The following is a 20619-nucleotide window of genomic DNA, read 5'->3' on the forward strand; positions in this document are numbered from 1 at the left end:
AAAGGAAGTGGTGAAACTATTGGAAGCCGGAATAATTTATCCTATTTCCGATAGTGCATGGGTGAGTCCAGTCCAAGTGGTACCAAAGAAAGGAGGAATGACCGTGATCACAAATGAAAAGAATGAGTTGATTCCGACAAGGACCGTGACGGGTTGGAGGATGTGTATTGATTACCGAAAGCTTAACCAAGCTACTAGGAAAGATCACTTCCCTTTACCTTTTATGGACCAAATGTTGGAAAGGTTATCGGGTCAAGAGTTCTATTGTTTCTTGTATGGCTACTCCGGGTACAACCAAATTTCGGTCAATCCGGAAGATCAAGAGAAAACGGCGTTCACTTGTCCCTTTGGAATTTTTGCTTATAGGCGAATGCCGTTTGGATTGTGTAATGCACCGGCCACTTTCCAAAGATGTATGCAAGCTATCTTCTCGGACTTCATAGAAAAGACAATGGAAGTTTTCATGGATGACTTCTCCGTTTTTGGAGCTTCATTTGATCTTTGTTTGAAGAATTTAGATGCCGTGTTGAAAAGATGTGTTGAAACCAACTTGGTCCTCAATTGGGAAAAGTGCAATTTCATGGTTACCGAAGGCATAGTTCTTGGTCACAAAGTTTCTTCCAAAGGAATTGAAGTCGACCGAGCAAAAGTGGAGGTTATTGAAAAGTTGCCACCGCCAACAAATGTCAAAGGAATTCGAAGCTTCTTAGGCCATGCGGGATTCTATAGAAGGTTTATCAAGGACTTCTCAAAGATTGCAAAGCCTTTGAGCAACTTGCTCAACAAAGATAAGTCTTTTGTTTTTGATAATGCATGTCTTTTAGCTTTCAATGAATTGAAACAAAGATTGACTACCGCACCCATAATCATAGCGCCCGATTGGAAACATGATTTTGAACTAATGTGTGACGCTAGTGATTATGCGGTAGGAGCGGTGTTGGGTCAAAGAAAAGGAAAATTTTTTCATGCTATACACTATGCTAGTAAGGTTCTTAATGAAGCACAAATTAATTATGCAACAACCGAAAAAGAGCTACTAGCTATTGTATATGCATTAGAAAAATTTAGGTCCTACTTAATTGGTTCGAAAGTTGTTGTTTACACTGACCATGCAGCGATAAAGTATTTGCTTACCAAGCCGGATTCAAAGCAAAGGCTAATCAGGTGGATATTGTTGCTACAAGAATTCCACTTAGATATTAGAGACAAGAAAGGAGCGGAAAACTTGGTGGCGGATCATTTGTCAAGGTTGGTAAATGAGGAGGTAACAAACAAAGAAGAAGAGGTTTTGGAATCATTCCCTGATGAAAAGTTGTTCATGGTGGAAGAAAGGCCGTGGTTTGCTGACATGGCTAATCACAAGGCATCGGGATGGATACCGGAAGATTGGAGTAAAAGTGCAACAAAGAAGTTCCTTCATGATGCCAAATTTTATGTGTGGGATGATCCATACTTGTTCAAAATTGGTGTGGATGGTGTGTTAAGGAGATGTGTGACAAGGGAAGAAGCAATGAGAATTTTGTGGCATTGTCATAACTCACCTTATGGTGGGCACTATGGTGGACAAAGAACGGCGGCAAAAGTTCTCCAATCCGGGTTCTATTGGCCGACGTTATTCAAAGATGCCTACTTGCATGCACAAAGTTGTGACAATTGTCAAAGAAGTGGTGGAGTGAGCAAAAGGAATGAAATGCCATTGACAAATATGTTAGAAGTAGAAGTGTTCTATTGTTGGGGAATAGACTTTGTAGGACCATTTCCTTCGTCTTTTGGTTGTGAGTATATTTTGGTTGCGGTTGATTATGTTTCAAAGTGGGTGGAAGCAATAGCATGTCCGAAGGCGGATGGAAAAACCGTGATCAAGTTCTTGAAGAAAAACATTTTTACAAGGTTTGGAACACCAAGGATTCTCATTAGTGATGGTGGCTCACATTTTTGCAACACACAACTTGAAAAAGTCTTACAACAATATGGTGTGAAGCACAAAGTAACAACGGCCTATCATCCGCAAGCTAATGGTCAAGCCGAAGTTTCCAACCGAGAAATTAAAAGAATCTTGGAAAAAACTGTTTCTTCATCAAGAAAGGATTGGTCACACAAGTTGGATGATGCTTTATGGGCTTACCGTACGGCATACAAGGCACCGATTGGTTTTACTCCGTTTCAAATGGTTTACGGGAAGAGTTGTCATTTACCTGTAGAATTGGAGCATAAGGCATTTTGGGCCTTGAAGTTGCTTAATTTTGATCCTAAGGCAAGTGGTGAAATGAGAAGATTGCAATTGCTTGAAATGGAAGAATTGCGATTACAAGCCTATGAATCCAACAAAATCTACAAGGAGAAAGTGAAGGGGTATCATGATAAAAAGATTGTGGAGAAGGAGTTCAAGGAAGGCCAAATGGTTCTATTGTTTAATTCAAGGTTGAAGTTATTTCCGGGTAAATTGAAGTCGAAGTGGTCGGGTCCGTTCCGAATCAAGGAAGTAAAAGACTATGGAGCGGTTGTGTTAGAAAATCCGACAACAAATGAAAGTTGGACTGTGAATGGTCAAAGACTCAAGCCGTATCTTGGTGGTGAAGTCGATCGAAGCTCGGAATCCGTTCCGATTTTTGATCCGTAAAGCCGCCTCGGACCGTCGAGCTAACTGACGTTAAACAAAGCGCTAGTTGGGAGGCACCCCAACGTTGTAAGTAATCTCTGTTTTATGTGTTTTGGGATGTTTGAAAAGTCGGTGGAGAAAAAATCGGGTGGAGCAGACTGCTGAAAAACCAGAAAAACCAGGTTTTCTGTCATCCGCTGAGCGGACCCCCCTCCGCTGAGCGGACCTGCTAAAAACCAGAAAAATAAAAAAGGGCCCAATGGACCAAGCTGGTCCAAAGGCCCAATTAAGAAAGAGGTCTGTGGCTGAGCGGGTTCAGAACCCTAACTCACCACACTTGTGAAACTCTCTTGCCTCCACTTGCTTTCTTCTCCATCTCCACCATTTTCAAACCTTCAAGTCTCAATTTCTTTTCAATCAAGTGTTGTATTTTACTTTTCTTCAGTTCTAGACAAGGTATGTGGTGTTAAATGTTGCAATCTTGTGTTTATAGTATAGTAGGGTTGCATAGATATGTTTCTTCTTAGAAATTAGTGTGATTTAGTACTAGAATTAAGATTAGAGTGTGTTTTATGTTTGACTTTAGTAAGAAACTCTGTTTATATTTCAGATTTAGGTTAGATTAGATTTTAAATTTTAGGGTTTCATCAATTGCATGTTAATATTCGTTCTTTCATTGTTTGTTTGCTTGCTTACTTATGCTGGAAAAGGGGTTTGAAACCCCATGGTTGTTCTGATGCAGACCTGTGCTCTGCTGTTTTTTTGTTTTTTTGCGCAGGTCCGCTGAGCGGACCCTGCAGAATGCATAATTTTATTTCTTTTGTCCCTGTGTTTGATGCAATGGTTTAGGGCCCAAGTAATGCTACAACTGAACATGTAATGTTCTATAATTGCTGCTTTTGACGATGTTTGTTCGATGTTGTGTTGTTTTTTTTTGTAGATGTCGTCAAGAAGTGATCGGGGAAAGCGAGCTAGGCAATTGACAGGTTCAAGCTCAGGAGCTGCTCCGCAACCACCCTTCGATTCACATAGGTTTCTAGGTTCAGAGCAGCAGGCAAGGTTTGAGAAGTTGGTTGGTCGAAAGATTTGGCCTGAAAAGGTGTTTGACCTCCCACAAAGCGGTAACTTTTATCAGTTTCTGGAAAACATTGCGGAACGCAAGTGGGAAGCTTTGATCTCTCCTGATTCTCAAATCAATGCGGACATCGTGCGTGAGTTCTATGCTAATGCGATTCCGATTGAGGGAAGGGTGTACACTTACACCTCCTATGTGAGAGGTAGGGGAATTTCTTTTTCAAGGGATGCAATTAACACTTTTTTGGGAAGACCTTCTCATCGTGCTGCAGGTGACAAGTGTGAGTATGCAAGGAAAAAGGCTGCAAAAACTTGGAATATGCAGGAGATTGCTGATCTGTTATCCTTTGAGCACCAAGGGTTCACTCTTAACCCTTCCGGTTATATTCAAAAGATGGACAGGAAGAACATGACTCAAATGGCGCAGTTGTACATAGTTTTCCTCCTGAACAATGTCATGCCGAGGAGCCACACTTCTGACCTGACCATTGACATGTCTTGTCTTTTGTTTTGGATTATGACAGGTGGAGAGGTGGATGTGGCTCAAATCATTTCTGAGGAGATGAGGATCGTGGCTTCAAGTGGTACCAAGTCAGGGACGAAGCCTTCTGCTCAGCTTGGTTTTCCAAGTTTGATAATGGGACTTTGCAGGAAAGCAGGTGTGGAGTTTCCTAATGTGGCAAGTATGAAATCCACTAGTGTTGTGGACACCGGCTATGTGCACAGGCATTGCTCTCCTAAGCTAGGTGTCCAGCAGCATCCTCAGCCACAGAACATGGCTCCTCCTGCTGGTGGTAGGTATAATGAGGAATTAGCTTGCAGGTACAATTGGGCGTATTTTGATGCCAACAGAAGATCACAAGCTATGATTCATGATTCTCTCTGCAAGCTCTATCGCCACCAAGTCAATCCGACGTATGTTCCCTCTTTTCCTACTAATGAGGAGTATGAGGCTCATTGTGCATGGCCTGCGGAGAGGCCATTTTTCAGAGAGGGGGATGGTGAAGAGGAAGAAGAGGAAGGAGATGGCATGGAGCAGGATGATGAGGAGGATTGAGGATATCCAGTGTCGATTTTTATTGTTGTTTATTTAGTTTATGTTTAGTTCTATAATACTTTGATTTTACTTTTTGTTGTTGAACTAGTAGCATAATTTCCTATTGCTTTTGTTAGTAACTACTTTTGTGCCATCCGTATGAGGATGAGGTTTGATGTACTTTGGTGGCCGTGGGTGCCACCCGAACATATTTTGTAGGCAACTTATGCCTTTGTTGATTAAGTATTTTGTTTAAGTAATGTGTGTTTGTGTGGGCAATTTATGCCCTTGTTGTTATAATATTGTGTTTTAGTAGTAGAATAGTGTACATATATTATATGTTAAGGTGTATATAATTTTTTGTGTTTGTCTTGGAATAGAAGTGATGCTCTAAAGAAGAAAAAGTGATAAGGTGTGTCAACATCAAAAATTTGGATGGTGATGATGATATTCTTGATGATGTTCATACCAAGGTAAGTATTTTGTTGCTTTGTAGATTATAAGGTGACTATGAACTAAGGGCTTTACACATAGTTTTTATCACATTGCATTCTAGAAATTTTGTTTGTGTTTGAATCAAAATTAGGACAAAACTAGATAAGTGAGTGGACTTCCATTGTGTACAAAAATAAGAGTGTTCTAGTTATTGATGTTAACTCAAATGATTCATGTTTAATCTTGCTTTGTATGAGACATTAGAGCTTAGAAGGGATCGAGGCAAATTTTTTGAGTAGTATGAGAAAAACCACCCTAAACAAGGCTACCCGCCCGTGAGTGTGTGATCTTTTGTAACCAATTTTGAGCCTAAATTTTTGTTTTGTCAAGTGACTCAAAGGAAAACACAATGAATTTTGATAAAGAGAAGTGATTCACTTGACAATTTCTTTGGCAAACGCTTAACCCAATAGTACTTGAACCTTGAATGGAAAGCATTGATGTCTTTATAGATAGAAATGTTTAAAGTTGGGGAGAGATGTTTCTTAAAGATAAAGAAAAGAAAGAAAATGGTGGTGCAATGCATTCTTTGAAAAAGGAAAATCAATGAAAAAAATTTAAGAAAGAATGAGCATATGATAAAAGAGGAAAAATTTTATGATTTAAAGAAAAGGAAAGAATGTATTGTATGGTGAAAAACAAAAGGGTAACATATTAGTAGTGCTGTACATAAATAATGCTTTCCATGATCATTCACCCTTTTTGTTTCAATGGCCGTGTACATATAATATCACTTGTTTGGAACCCAGGCCAAGTTACAACCGAATGAAGTCCTCAGTGATCTTTGTCTCTATTGTCTCGTGTGCATAGTACAGATGAATATATGAATTGTTTTGGATGTGCATCATTGCTAGTGAGTGTGATTTGTCCCTTTTTCTATCATGGCAATTGTCCTTCAATTATTTTGTGAAGTGAAACCTAGGTGATTCATTCATGAACATTATCTCTTTAATGCAATTGTGTTGAAAGTTTGTGTTCAGAAAGTGGTTCATAGTCATGTTAGAATCTTGTACAAGCAAGGAAGACTTATCTTGTAGGTATGTAACTCAAGTTTGAACCATTCAATTGATGTTACTAACCTTATGTGATTCGATGATGTATGTTTTTGAGCTAGCTTTGTTCGAGGACAAACAAAGATCAAAGTTGGGGAGAGTTGTTAGAATCCCATTTGTGCATATTTTGTATATAAGTTTTGTGGTATTTCTTAAACTCTTGTGCCAAAGTTGATTACCTTTTGATATAATAGTATGTAAATAAATAAATTTGTGTTTATTTTCTAAATTAAGTTAGTTTATTAACTCTTGTAATGTTTTTCTTTAGGTTTTAACAACTTTTGGGCAAGATGGAATGAGAAGAATGATCAAAACAAGCTTGCAATGAGGGTGGAATGCAAAAAGAAGGAGTTTTGTGCAAGAAGGTCCGCTCAGCAGAGTCCAAGCGGACCCAGGCAGGGATTGGCAACGTTTTTTCCACCAGCAAGTCCGCTCAGCGGACCCCCTCCGCTCAGCGGACCTTGAAGACAATTTAGATATTTTTTCTGCTCCGCTCAGCGGACCTACTTTTTCAACTTTTGTTCTTAGCCACATAAAATTGATGATTAAGAGTGGTTAGCATAGTTTTTATCATAATAGACACTTGGAGAAAAAGCTAGGGCAAGAGAAGAAGAGAAAAAAAACCATTTTCCTTAAGAGAAAATCAAGATTTCTAAACATCTTTCTTTGATCTTCTTGAGTTTGATGTCACTAAATCTTGGTTTGTTTCTTGTTGTTGAAGCTTCCATGGATATGGAGGGCTAAGTTTCATCTTGTGTCAAGATTAGAGGTAGTTAGTTTGTAAACATGTACTTTCTTTGATCTATTATGTATGAACTTGGTTAATGATTAATACATGGTGAATATCTTGTTATTTATGTTTCATTTGTTGTTTTGGATCATTATTGAGAGATATGTTTCAAAGCTAGACCTAAAAGATATTCATCTATCAATAAACAAACTCTAGAGATAGATTTGTGAGTTGATAATCACAAGTATCAAGCTTTTAAGATTATCATGTTGATTGTCGGCATGAGAGATCATCTGACGGTGAATATGATAATAATCACGATATTGCTTTAGAGATAAACGGTATCGAGAGGATACGTGATTGTATTAATCATGAATAGGTTCATATATATAATCATTAGAGTACATATGAAGCAAACTAATGAACACTAATCTTGACACAGTTTTACCAAACCGTTTTTAAATCCTAAGTTATTGTCTTTAATTTCTTTTCATGCTATTTATCTTTCATGACACTAAAAACATCCAAAACCTTAACTCAAAATACACTAAGCTGTAGAACGGCGATAATATCGCATCAATCCCTGAGGAGACGATACTAAAAATACTTATCCTATACTTTCTAACAGGAAACATTTGAAGTAAGATATCATATTATGGCACACAGGTGCCTTAGATGCAATTCCTATAACACAAGAAAGACGCAAGTTGTGCCATGCTTGTCACGATTGAGATGGTTGGAAGAAAGATTCTTAAGATCAAGTTCAAGATGCTCATTTGAAACAGTTGTTGAATATTTCGATGTGATACGTTCTAGCAAAAACAAAAAGCAAACGTTCTGAATAACCAGGCTCTCAACATATATAAAGAAGAGATAAAAGCTTATTGTTAACCATGTATGCAATTGCAAGGTTATCATTTGAGACGAATGCCAAATGCATGACGTTACTGCAGATTCACGTCAAGCTTAATGTACTTGACAAAATTCAAATTGGGATGATGTGGGAATTGTGTGGTGAATCACTGTCTTCCCTAATGTTCGAGTTCGATATACATACTTTTTAATAATGAGTTCAAGATGATGTTGTTTAATGGGTCACATAAAAAAACCCAAAAATAAGTTGCACCATTAGAGATGCTCTTAGTGGTATAAATTTATCCAATTTAATGATGATGTCTAAGGTGAGTCATCACATCAAATAAATGGTTCACCCGTGAACTATTTTCATTCACCATCAGATTTATTTAAAGGTCTAAATAAGTTATTAATGAGAACATGTATTGGATAACCGCACAATCACTTACCCCCACATTCTCCCTTCCTTCCCACCGGTTGCATAACCACCATCGAAATCATCTTCTACCACAACACCTATGCTTATCCCTTTATTTACCATACCAATTCTGTTTTTCGTATTGTATTATGCCTATTTGAGATATATAGAACAATGGCCATACAATGAAGTGTTACAATTAAATGATCTAATAGTCAATCAGATATACATGTTCACAAAAGTACGACATATAGACATATAATTCAATACGGAAGTAAGATATTTATACAAACATGTATAAAAGTAAAGGATTTACAAATTATTTTTAGAAATATTTGGATCCATTTAGAAAGTTCCTGTTGGCGGCAGTAATTTTTAAGGTTAAGAGATGAACACACAATATTTGATGGCTTGTATGTTTCTTCCTCAACCTATCCTCCTAATGCCTTGAATATTTTTCGGATGGAGAGAAGAGATAAACAGTTTGTGTAGGGTATATTGAAGACCGTATCTGATTTATAGAGTAATGACCAATTACAGTTCCCATTATTTTTAAGAATAATTCTATTTAGTACGAAAACATTTGAATAAGAAACACAAGAAAGTACATGTGTCATTAATTTAGTGGATATTTTTTAATTTATTTTTAATTGAATTTCCTTTTTAATAGGGATCATAGGGGGGTTGTGATATTGAATGGTTGAGATTTATTCTTTTCTTTCTTGTTTTAATATTTTCTTAATGTTAAGCATTTTCCTATTTTTAATTGGGTCATCCGGACTTCCACTCATTTTTTAATCCATATCCAATTCTAACTAAAATCTAATCGACCTTTTAACTTTATTCGATCACTTTATTATTTAAGGCACTTAATTGATAAAATAGATAATATAAATAAATAAATATATTTAGTCACATAATTGTTGAAATACTAATATAACATTAAATTATTAAAATATTCCTACAATCTCCCACTTGGCAAATATTTCTTAATTATTATTATATAAGAGTTCTTTATGCCCGCATCTTAATGTTATTTATCTTTTGATTTCAACTTTACAATATGGTTCAAATTATACATCAATAATGGGACCACCGCGGTTGTAGTCATTGACTTTTAACAAGATGGAACTCCGACGACCACCATATCATTAAACTTGATGACATTGATCGATATGGATGAGTTGCATGAAAATTTCATGCAATGTGATCTCTAAATCATGCATATTTCTAATTGGTACTTCTTAAGTCTTTAGTGAGATCAAACTGAAGTTCCTTAGGTGCAATTCAAAATTACAATATTTGCACATACAAAAAATAATTGATATTGTTATAACAATAGTACCTCATAAGTTTTTATTTATGCATAAAATAAAACATTAGATAAAGTTTATACCAAAGTATAGAACATAGAAAAATAATGAAAAACTCCCACTATATTAAATAATCTCAAAACCAAGACCCATGTGACCAACGTGCCCATGAAAAGTCTTAGGTGTCAAGTCTTTGGTTAGTGGGTCAGCTAGCATTAAGTTTGTCCCTATATGTTTTATTAAAATTTTCTTCTCTTGAACTTTCTTTCACAAAAAGATACTTGTTATCAATAAATTTTGATTTTGTAGATATCATATTATTGTTAAAGTAGAGTACAACTGCACTATTGTCACACTAAATCTTCAAGGGCCTTTCAATGCTCCCAATAATGTGTAGGAATGCGGCAAAGTTTCGCAGTCAAATTGCAAGATTTGATGCCTCAAAGCAAGCCACAAACTCTACTACCATGGTGGAGGGAGCCACTAGAGTCTGTTTGGAAGACTTCTAGGAGAAGACTCCTCCAGCCCATAGAAAAATGTAACTAAATATGGAATGTCTTATATCCCTCCTACAAAATAAGAGTCAGAATATCCAATGATCTCGAAGTTATCTGGCTTCCGATAAGTGAGCATGAAGTCTATAGTTATCTTAAGGTATCACACTACACGCTTTACTGTTATCTAGTTATGAATAACAAGGTTGTTTAGATATCCGCCAAGAACTCCAACAATGAATGCTAATTCAAGACGTGTGCAAACTTGATCATGCATAAGACTTCCCATAACTAAAGCATATGGACACTTATACATCTCTTCTTTTTCAAGATCCGTAGTGGGACACTGTTTGAGACTAAACTTGTCTCCTCTAGCAACGATGTGTCTTCTAGTTTGCTATCTTTCATGGAGAACCTATTCAGAACTATATCAATATAGATCCTTTATGACAATCCTAAAATAACTCAAGAGTGGTCTCTAAGAATTTGAATTCCTAAGAAAAATGAGGCATCCCCAAGATCTTTCATCTCAAAATTATTTGTGAGAAATCTCTTGGTTTCATACAATAAGCCTATATTGTTGCTTGCCAAAAGGATATGATATACATATAACACAAAGAAAATGAATTTACTCCCACTGATCTTTTGGTACTTACAATTATAAATTAGATTAGCCTAAAAAACAAATGAGGATATAACTTGATGAAATTTGTAATATCATTGACGGGAAGCCTGTTTAAGCCCATAGATGGAATTCTTGACTTTGCAAACCATAGACTTTGGATCTCCTAACACTAGTTTTTTGGTTGCACCATATATATCGTCTCTTCAAAGTTTCCATTTAGAAACACAATATTTACATTCATTTAATGTAATTATAAATCAAAATGAGCTACTAATGCCATCATATCCTAAGAGAATCTTTTGAAGAAAATCGAGAGAAAGTCTCTTTATAATTAATGACTTCATTTTGAGTAAAGCCTTTGGAGACAAGACGAGCTTTATGTCACTCAATGTTACCCTTTGAATCCCTTTTGGTTTTAAATTTCCATTTACAACTAATGAGTTTCTTTCCTTCAGATAATTTAACGAGATCCCAAACATCATGTTTAAACATCCACTTCATCTCACCTGTCTTGGCATTAACCCATTTAAGAGAGTTTGGACTGCGCACATCTTAACTAAAGTTGATAGAATCTTCCTCAGTCAATGTTAACCTTATGTTTATGAAGAAATACAACATAATCATCTAGAATTTCACTCTTCCTCTCTCTCTAATGGATCTCCTTAATGAAAGCTCTTGAGGTTGTTGAGTTTGAAATATAGGTGGCGCTTGAGGAAGAAACTCAATATTTTCTTGTTCTTAAGGCATGTTAGGAATACCATTATTGTTTATTTTAGGATCTGTTTCTGCGAAAATGATAGGTACAGAGACTTCGTCATTGTGAGAAGCAAATTCTTCATCAAATGTAACAATCATTATGTTCCTTTCCTCTTAAAACTTTAAATCCTCAAGGAATATTTCATTTCCCATTTAAAAGATTGTTCTAGTGATACGATTATAAAACTTGTACCCGTAACATCGTTCAGTGTATCCAATAAAATAACAGCTAATTGTCTTTGTGTCCAACTTACCTTCATGAGACATATAAGGCCTCGCTTTTGTAGGACATCGCCAAATGTGAAGATGCCTAATGCTAGGCTTCTTCCCAGTCCATAAATCATAAAGGGTATGAGCTACTACTTTACCAGGTACTCTATTAAGGATATAAAGTGGGGTCTTTAATGTTTCTCCCTAAAGTGACGCTAGAAGAGAAAAATAACTAATCATACTCCTTACCATATTCTTTAGAGTACTATTTCTTCGTTCTGCAACTCCATTCATGTTGGGTTTTCCCTACATTATATATTACGGAACAATTCTACACTCATTGAGGAAAAGCACAAAGGGCCCTAGACGTTGTTTACCTAATCCATCATATCGATTATAGTATTCACCACCAAAATCTGATTTGACAACCTTTATTTTATTTCCGAGTTGAAGTTCGACCTCAACTTTGAATGACTTGAACACGTCCAAAGATTGAGATTTCTCATGAATCAAATATAGGTAACCATACCTCGAGTAATCGTCTATGAACATAAAAAAAATACCATTGTCCATTCCAAGAACTTGTAGGGAAAGGACCACATATATTGAGAATAAACAAAAGAAATATTAAATTAAGTGAGAAGCTGAACAAAATCTAGTTTAATGAGATTCAGAGCGAGGGCAAAGGGGATGGTTAAGATAACGCTAACAATGGGAAGCGACGCAAACTGAGAATGATACACCATATATAGGGTTATTGGTGGACAAAACATACAAAATCCTAATGATTATAAACAAATGGGCTCTCAGCTACATATATAAAGCAATCAAATGATCCATTACCTGGCCAAAAAATCCATAAAAGACAATCATCAGATTTGTATAGATTATGGGCTAAAGTCCAATAGGAACTTGGTAACAAATTAATTGATTGAGGTTTTTTTTCAAAAAAAATCATAAAAATAGAAAATGCTTCTCATTAAATTATTTACTAAGATAGTGTGTGAGTGTCTCCTCTATTTTGGAATATGTAAGGCTCATGTTCGACTCACTATCTCTTATTATTTAGCGTGTTTCCTTAACTCTATTTGTGTGGTAGCATTCCAAGACCGTAGTTCCACAATCTCCATCCTCTTCGATTAGGGGTGCTTTTAACACATAACATGTCTATGAAATCCAATTATTCAATAGTAAAGTGTTTTGATTAAGTACATCTGATAAATATTCAATTGACTCTTATTCATTTGTATTTATCCTCACATAATGTTGTGTTTGCATTGACATGAAAACCCTCGGTTATCCCTAAAATCTTTATCTATCAATTTTGTCAGATGTATTAATTACATTTAAGTGTAAATAAACGTATATTAATTCTCATTTGAGACCATATTTTGGAGTATAAACCTCTTTAGCAAGTTGTAGAGAGAAATCAAGATAATTTAGATTCACATTACAATGAACAGAGAGGAAACCAATTACAAAGCTGAATAATAATGTTATAGATTACAAATTCCAATATATTTTTAACTTGTGCAACACGCCAACTACTACTCCCCAAAATGTGATTTCTGCAAAGATGACATATAAGAGAGTTCCAACTTTTTCTGAGTTCCAAACATTTACAAACACATGATTCTTGATCTAGTGTACCTAATTTACATTTTCATGTGCAAAATGAAAACATATTACGAATTTATATATAATATAATCGAAAACTATGTTAATTAAAACAAACATACATAGCATACAGTAAAAATAGAAAAAAGGTTGGTTGTTTCTTACTAGTAACTTGTTTGGATCTTCATAATACCAGCAATTAACAAATGCTGCAAAAATTCCCTGAGTTGCCAGCACAAACACTAACATTGCATTCATTCCTATCCATTCCAAGAACAAGAACGGAGTACGGATCCCACAAACATCAATCTATTTGATTATCACAAAGTGAAAGAAAAACAAGAAACAATTGTTAATTTAATAACTAGCAATAAGAACTTTTTCTACTTGAATGAAGGGATATATATTGCATTTTTCTTACCAATATGTAAAGGGAAGAAAACACAATTCCAGGTGCTCCAGCTGTGAAACAAACATAGCTCAAACTATAGAGTTTCTTTTTAATTGGAATAGTTGTAGGGTCCCATGAAAATTTTGTTAAGATTTTATCTTGAATGGATTTTGATATATATGAATCGTTTAGGGTCCCATGAAAATAATTATATATGTCTTGAAATCTTAATCGTCTAATCTTGATTCAGCGACCTCTGATATAACTGATTATGTGCCTATATGCGATTGTGAGTAGGCATTATGTAAATTCTATTTTGAAAATAACTCGTCGCACAAACTTACCATATGTAAAATGAAGGGAAATGGCTACTATGAGTAACACAGACCCCATTGAGAGCCATTGTTTGAGCCTTTTTGAATGACCCTGTCAAATAAACATTTATAAGGCCTTTAACTAAATTGAATTATAAAACAGAATCAAGACTTATAGGTAAAATTTTGTAACCTTGAAATGAATCAATACATGTCCATAATGGATTCCAATGGTTCTGGAAAGGATTGTTGATATAGAACTAGCAACAACAAATATTTCAAGGCATGTCTCATGCGCGGAGTTGGTTATTATATTAAGATAGACTATAAGATTCAAAGACAGGTAGATACCTTAGTAAGCCATCTGGTTCATATGGAGCAAGACACCAACTTGAAGCATCATCACGAAATGTTCCTTCAGCTGAAGAACTGAATGCGCATGCCTATAATAAAATCACACAAAATTATTAGTACAACAGAAGGGTAATTCATTAATGTATTTGGAATAATACCAGATTATACACAAAGACTTACCTTTAAGCGTCTCCAAACAGGTTAAGATTAAAGATGATTGACCCCGCAAACTCTTCTATCGACGTATCCAACTGTGTTACATGGAGGTCCTAGGTGTACTCTCACTCCACATAACACCTAATAAACGGAAAGAACAAAAACATAAATAAAAACAAAAGGTAAATACGAGTACCTAGACTTAATAAAGAGAGAGAATCTACAGTGTACCTCTTTGGTACGTCGCTATTAAGGTGATATACAAAATTCCAATCAGGAACATAATGCGAAGGTTGTGATCATGTAAATGAGAAAATCTATGAAGCCTCCGAACCTACGTCACACGGGATTATCATATACCATTAATTAAAGAAACTTCACAGTTTCCATAAGCAATTTCAATTAGGATATTTGAAATTTGAAAGTAAGTGTTGTGTTAACTCACCATTGCCATTTATATGCAGTGAAAATGGTTATGCGTCCCGGAATTAAGGCCGTTGGTCTAAGCTTGGTTGTAAATGTTTCTATTAGAGCCACAACACAGTATACAAGGGTTATTCTCTACATACAAAATTTCATAAACTTGTTTGCATTAGGCCTTACATAAAATTTAATTTCATTAATATTATTCTAACTTGGAGAATGCCACACCATCGAATAAATTTCATGTCGACTCCATACTTGAGTTCATCAGGGGCACGAGAGTATCCACCTGCCATATGTTATAAGTTAATTTTTCCAGTGCACAGTGATTTATTCATCTAATTATGCAACTTTGTGGATTTAATATTGTCGATGATTTTTTAGTAAATTTTGAAACTTATATAATCCCTGAACATTTAAAAATGAATATAGTGAGTTTGAAGAGTTTTGATTTTGTTACCTTGTAAAATTATTCCCCAAAGGAGAAGCTTCAATGTCCTAAGTATTATCTTCTTCCCAACATACTTTATCTTGGGAATTCTCTGCATTATTATAATCGAAGTTTATTCATATGAAAGAACGAACACGTCTGCACCAATAATAAAATAATTATACAATAAAGAGTAAATTTAACATAATTACAATTGTCGGTATCATCTCGGTGTCACAAATAGAGTAGGGTTGAAAAGTTACCTTAAGTGCAAGAGATATGGAAACACCAACAATGAAAATAAAGAAAGGCATAACCAAAATCGGCCAAAGTACATCCTTTCCATGGAGAGTGCTCAATGCGTGGATAAGCTTCACCAGTGTCATCTACTAATATCATCAACTGCACCAAGAACACAAAATATATTAGTATTTAATGACTATATCTTTACTTCACATTAGAATTGTCTTAACTTTCACTTTCACAAAACTAATTAATTATAACAAGTTAAAATTTTACAATAACTAATTACCACAATGGTGAGACCTCTTAATGCATCAAGTGTTGCAACCCTTTTTGTCTTTTGCTTAACCAATCCAGGCTTAGCCACTATGTCTGCATTGTCATGTTGGTCAATACTAGAACTTCCATTGATATTGGTGGGTTCTTGCTTCTTCAAGACTTCATCTTTAGCTTCATCATTATCCAATTCTACATTGATGCCTTCCTCCATTCTCTTAGCATCTTCATCCATGGCTAAGTAAGTAGTGAATGATACTTAACAAATTGTTCAAACACACACACACACACACACACACACACACACACACATACACACACACACACACACACACACACACACACACACATATATATATATATATATATATATATATATATATATATATATATTTAATTAGATTTTGGAATCTTGTCTTTAGGATTGCAGCTGGAAAATTTCTGAATCAAAAGACACTTTTTTAGTTTTAATTAGTTATTAGGAATATGTTAAATAGGACTAGACATTAGAAAAATATTTTTACTCTTATGTTTTCGGCAGAGTAGTCAATCCCGGATAGCAGGATAGCAAACCATGGGATGACCTCTTTATATTTTTTTGGACAAATTTTATGAATAATTATTATAAACATATGAAGTGTAGAGGAAAGAACAAGTGGAGAGAGGGATAAAGGAGGAACTTGTAATTTTGTTTTGGAATTGTTGAAGTGCAAAAACTTCAATGAAAGAAGTTTAAGGTTGAGTCTCTACTCAAATTTGATTGAAAAATCCAAAACACCAATGTTTAAATAACACGAGTTAAGATAGAACCAGAGAGATTTCTTGGTCATCATGATTCAATTAGTTCAACCATAGTTGAATAGCATAAACAACTAAAAAAAAGTAAAAATACTAAAAATAAGAATCGATTGAACCAACCACGGTTAAACTAGTTCAATAAGACTCTATCAAACCCTGTTACAAAAAAAAAGACTATTAAAACAAAAACCAAACCAATTGGCAAACTGGACGGTTCCGATTCATCCGGTTGAACCAGCTCATTCAATATGAATTCTTAAAACATTGATAAACACTCGATGTCATTTTTTTATTATTATTGGGCCAACTTGGGCAGATATCGAAAAAAACAAATGATCAATATGGATCCAACCTAGATAAAGAATTCTTGAAAAATGAGAAGTCATTTTATTGGACTCAATACAACAAATGATCGATAAATATTTTTATTGATTATGATGATCTTGCCTATATGAATGACTCAATTCCAAAATCCTCCTTCTCATATTCTCTTACAGTTTCCAGTATATCTTTAACTTGTGCAACACGCCAGCAACAACTGCCCAGAAAGTAATTTCTGCAAAGATAACATACAAGAGAGTTCCCACACTCTCTGACTTCCAAACATTCACAAACACATGTTTCTTGATCCAATGTACCTGATTTATATTTCCATTTATAAAATGAAAACATATCAGAAAATTTTGATAATTAAGACAGACTATATATAATGGAAATAATATGTTTTTATAATGTTTTTTTTGCTTCTTACTAGTGAGTTATTTGGATCTTCATAATACCATCCATTTACAAATCCTTCAAAAATGCCTTGAGCTGCCATCGCAAACACTAACATAGAATTCATTCCCATCCATTCCAAGAACAAGAATGGAGTACGGAACCCCCAAACATCTATCTGTTTCATTATCAAAATGTTTTAAAGAATAACAAGATGCAAAAAAACAAGAAACACTTGAATGATGCTATAAATTTGAAAATTCCCTACCAATATGTAGAGAACAGAGAAGACAATTCCAGCTACTCCGGCTGTCAAACAAACGTAGCTGATGCTATAAAGTTGCTTGTTAATTGGGATAGCTGCAGAATATTTTGTAATTTTTTGTTAAGATTTACCTTGAGTGATGGATTTACACAAGTGATTATTACACTATCTTACCATTTGAAAAGTGAAGGATAATGGCGATTATGAGTAACACAAACCCCATCGAGACCCAATGTTTGAGCCTCTCTGAATGACCCTGCCATAATAAGATTTATTCTGTTTTAGGCATTTCATGAATTTAATAAAAAATTATAGAATAAAGGTTGTTGTGTGTAAAATATAACTTAGGGTGAGATTTTGTCACCTTGAAATGAATCAAGACGTGCCCGTAATGGATGCCTATGGTGCCAGAGAGGATTGCTGATATGGAACTAGGTAAAAAAACACTTAAAATATAAACATCTTGATACACACTCTAGTACCAGAAGATAGAACTAAAGAAAATACAAAGGCAAACCTCAACAAGCCCTCAGGCTCAGAGGGAGCTAGACACCAACTTGGAGCATCTTCACGAAGTGGACCTTTATATGGTGCATTGAATGTGCATTCCTTCAAAACAAAACGAAAATATTATAAATATCCTCATCATTCTCCAAGACCAAAATTTCTTCTTACAAGACTAGTATTTGTCTCCTCAGAACTCACCTTCAGCTTTCTCCAAACACGATGCGAATAAAAATGGTTAACTCCCAGAACTTGCCTATCCACATATCCAACAGCGTTACATCCAGGGCCAAGGTGTCCTCTCACCCCACATTTGACCTAATAAAAGGAAGGAAGAATAACATATTAAAAATGAAAGCTTTAAGTAACAATTTAGACATTAGAGATAGATAGTGAACATACTGTGTATCGCTTTGGTTCGTCACCGATAATATGATCTACAAAACTCCAATCTGGAACGTAGAGTGTGAAAGTTGTGATCATGTAAATGAGAAATGCCATAAAGCCTCCAAACCTAAGTCACACATATATAAATATATATACTATTAATTAAAGCAAGTTGACAATTTTCACTAACCAATATAAAAAACTGTCAATTTATAGTTGTAAATGTGAAAAACTTACCATTGCCATTTATAGGCTTTGAAAATGGCTATGCGTCCAGAAGTCAAGGTAGTGGGTCTAAGCTTTGTGGTAAATGTCTCTATTAGAGCCACAACACAATACACAAAACCTATTCTCTGCACACACATTCAAAATTGCATTGAATATGATTATTTTGCACTAATCCTCGCATAATATTAAATTTAATTATTTATACCTGAAGAATGCCACACCATCTAATGAATTTCAAGTTGACTCCATAAGACAGGTCATCAGGGGCATGAGAAAATCCACCTGTACTTAAATACTATCTTATTGCACCTATTTTCCCTTAATAATTAATTTAAAATTTAGTTTAAACGTATATAGTGAAATTGAGAAGTTTTGCTTACCTTGCAAAAGTATACCCCAAAACAGAAGCTGCAATGTCCTTACCATTATCTTCTTCACAACATATTTTATCTTCTCTACTCTCTTTAGTGCAAGGGCTATGGAAACACCAACCATAAAAAGAAAGGAAGGCATAACAAAATCAGACAAAGCACATCCATTCCACGGCGCGTGATTGATGCTTGGATAAACTCCACCAGCTTTGTCTACCAGTATCATTATCTAGCCCAGAAAAAAAACATACATTCATTAATTAATTCAAAAATAAAAGATTTTAGACAATGGTTACATTACACTAACTAACTAACCACTAAGGTAAGGCCCCTAAATGCATCGAGTGTTGCAATCCTTTTTGTCTTTTGCTTAACCATTATGTTTGTCTCATGCTCATCAATATTAACATCTTCATTGATGTTGCTTGTTTCTTCCTTCTTCAACACATCATCATCTTTAGCATTGAGTCCTTCTTCCATTCTCTTACCATCTTCATCCATGGCTAAAATAGTTAGCGATCAAATATATTCAACAAAGCCGGCTGTGAAGTCAATATTAAGATAGCTTAGCAGCTACATCTATAATATAAGAAAATTTGTTGTTCTGGAAATCACAAAAATATCCTTTGATTATCTTAGTCTAAATTAATAATTTTGGGGTGAAAAAAGTCTTTTTTTTTAGTTTTTTCTAACTCACTTTTTCACTTTTCACTTTCTAACTCATTTTTCGCTTTCCAACTCACTTTTCAATTTCCAACTCACTTTTCACCTTTCACTTTTTCACTTTTCACTTTTTATAGTATTATTATTATTATTATTATTATTATTATTATTATTATTATTATTATTATTATTATTATTATTATTATTATTATTATTATTATTCCAATAAATTATTTTTTAATAAAAAAATTATTATGATCATTTTAAATGATTGATAATTTATATTTAAAATAGCATTTAATTTTTAAAAATTAGCTTTAGTAATTGAATATTAATAAAGAAGAATCTATAATATAAGAAATTTTTTTATTTTGGAAATCACAAAAATTCCCTTTGATTATCTTAGTCTAAATTAATAATTTGGGGGGTAAAAAAAGTCTTTTTTTAGTTTTTTTAACTTACATTTTCACTTTTCACTTTTCAACTCACTTTTCACTTTCCAACTCACTTTTCACTTTTTTCATTTTTTCACTTTTCACTTTTTATATTATTATTATTATTATTATTATTATTATTATTATTATTATTATTATTATTATTATTATTATTATTCATTCTAATAAATTATTAATCAAAATATTCCAATATATTATTTTTTAATAAAAAGATTATTATGATCATTTTAAATGATTATTAATGTATATTTAAAATAGAATTTAATTTTTAAAAATTAACTTTAGTAATTGAATACTAATAAAGAAGAAATACAATTTGAAATACTTTTAATTTTAGGATACAATATTTTTTAAGAAAAGAATAATAATT

The 20619-nt window shown here is 34.2% G+C and overlaps 2 protein-coding genes and 1 pseudogene across 3 annotated transcripts in view; 1 reads left to right on the forward strand and 2 right to left on the reverse strand.

The window, feature by feature from the left end:
* The window catches only part of LOC131610221 (uncharacterized), a 33607-nt gene extending 26347 nt beyond the window's left edge, over positions 1-7260 (forward strand). Inside the window, exons 2-3 of one of the 2 annotated variants that reach the window (XR_009286420.1) lie at positions 3540-6401; positions 6525-7260. Coding sequence is in view for 1 of the 2 variants with exons in the window: in XM_058882113.1 (XP_058738096.1) it covers positions 3540-4730 (1191 nt within the window). In the remaining variant the exon portion in view is untranslated. Of the gene's footprint in view, positions 1-3539 lie in introns of both variants that reach the window. The other variant, XM_058882113.1, reaches the window with a different exon arrangement.
* A 5888-nt stretch (positions 7261-13148) lies between these two features.
* Positions 13149-16096, reverse strand: LOC131614802 (uncharacterized; annotated as a pseudogene).
* Positions 16097-16857: 761 nt separating this feature from the next.
* Positions 16858-19691, reverse strand: LOC131612553 (uncharacterized). Its single transcript, XM_058884323.1, has 12 exons — positions 19447-19691; positions 19141-19360; positions 18966-19042; positions 18770-18885; positions 18548-18659; positions 18347-18463; positions 18159-18250; positions 18006-18072; positions 17816-17897; positions 17645-17736; positions 17411-17554; positions 16858-17297 (listed from the first exon to the last, which is right to left on the reverse strand). The coding sequence occupies exons 1-12, from the start codon at positions 19630-19632 to the stop codon at positions 17151-17153; spliced, it is 1452 nt and encodes a 483-aa protein (XP_058740306.1). The 5' UTR covers positions 19633-19691; the 3' UTR covers positions 16858-17150.
* Between the last annotated feature and the right edge of the window lie 928 nt (positions 19692-20619).

The sequence above is a fragment of the Vicia villosa genome, linkage group LG6 (genome assembly GCF_029867415.1).
Source record: "Vicia villosa cultivar HV-30 ecotype Madison, WI linkage group LG6, Vvil1.0, whole genome shotgun sequence".
Lineage (NCBI taxonomy): Eukaryota > Viridiplantae > Streptophyta > Magnoliopsida > Fabales > Fabaceae > Vicia > Vicia villosa.

Excerpts from the sequence above, each read along its gene's own strand:
- LOC131612553 (XM_058884323.1), bottom strand. The coding sequence starts at position 19,632 with ATGGATGAAGATGGTAAGAGAATGGAAGAAGGACTCAATGCTAAAGAT. Across the intron at positions 19,043-19,140 it reads TTGGGGTATACTTTTGCAAG|GTGGATTTTCTCATGCCCCT; the intron begins GTAAGCAAAACT and ends ATTTAAGTACAG. Across the intron at positions 18,073-18,158 it reads GAGCCTGAGGGCTTGTTGAG|TTCCATATCAGCAATCCTCT; the intron begins GTTTGCCTTTGT and ends TTTTTTACCTAG.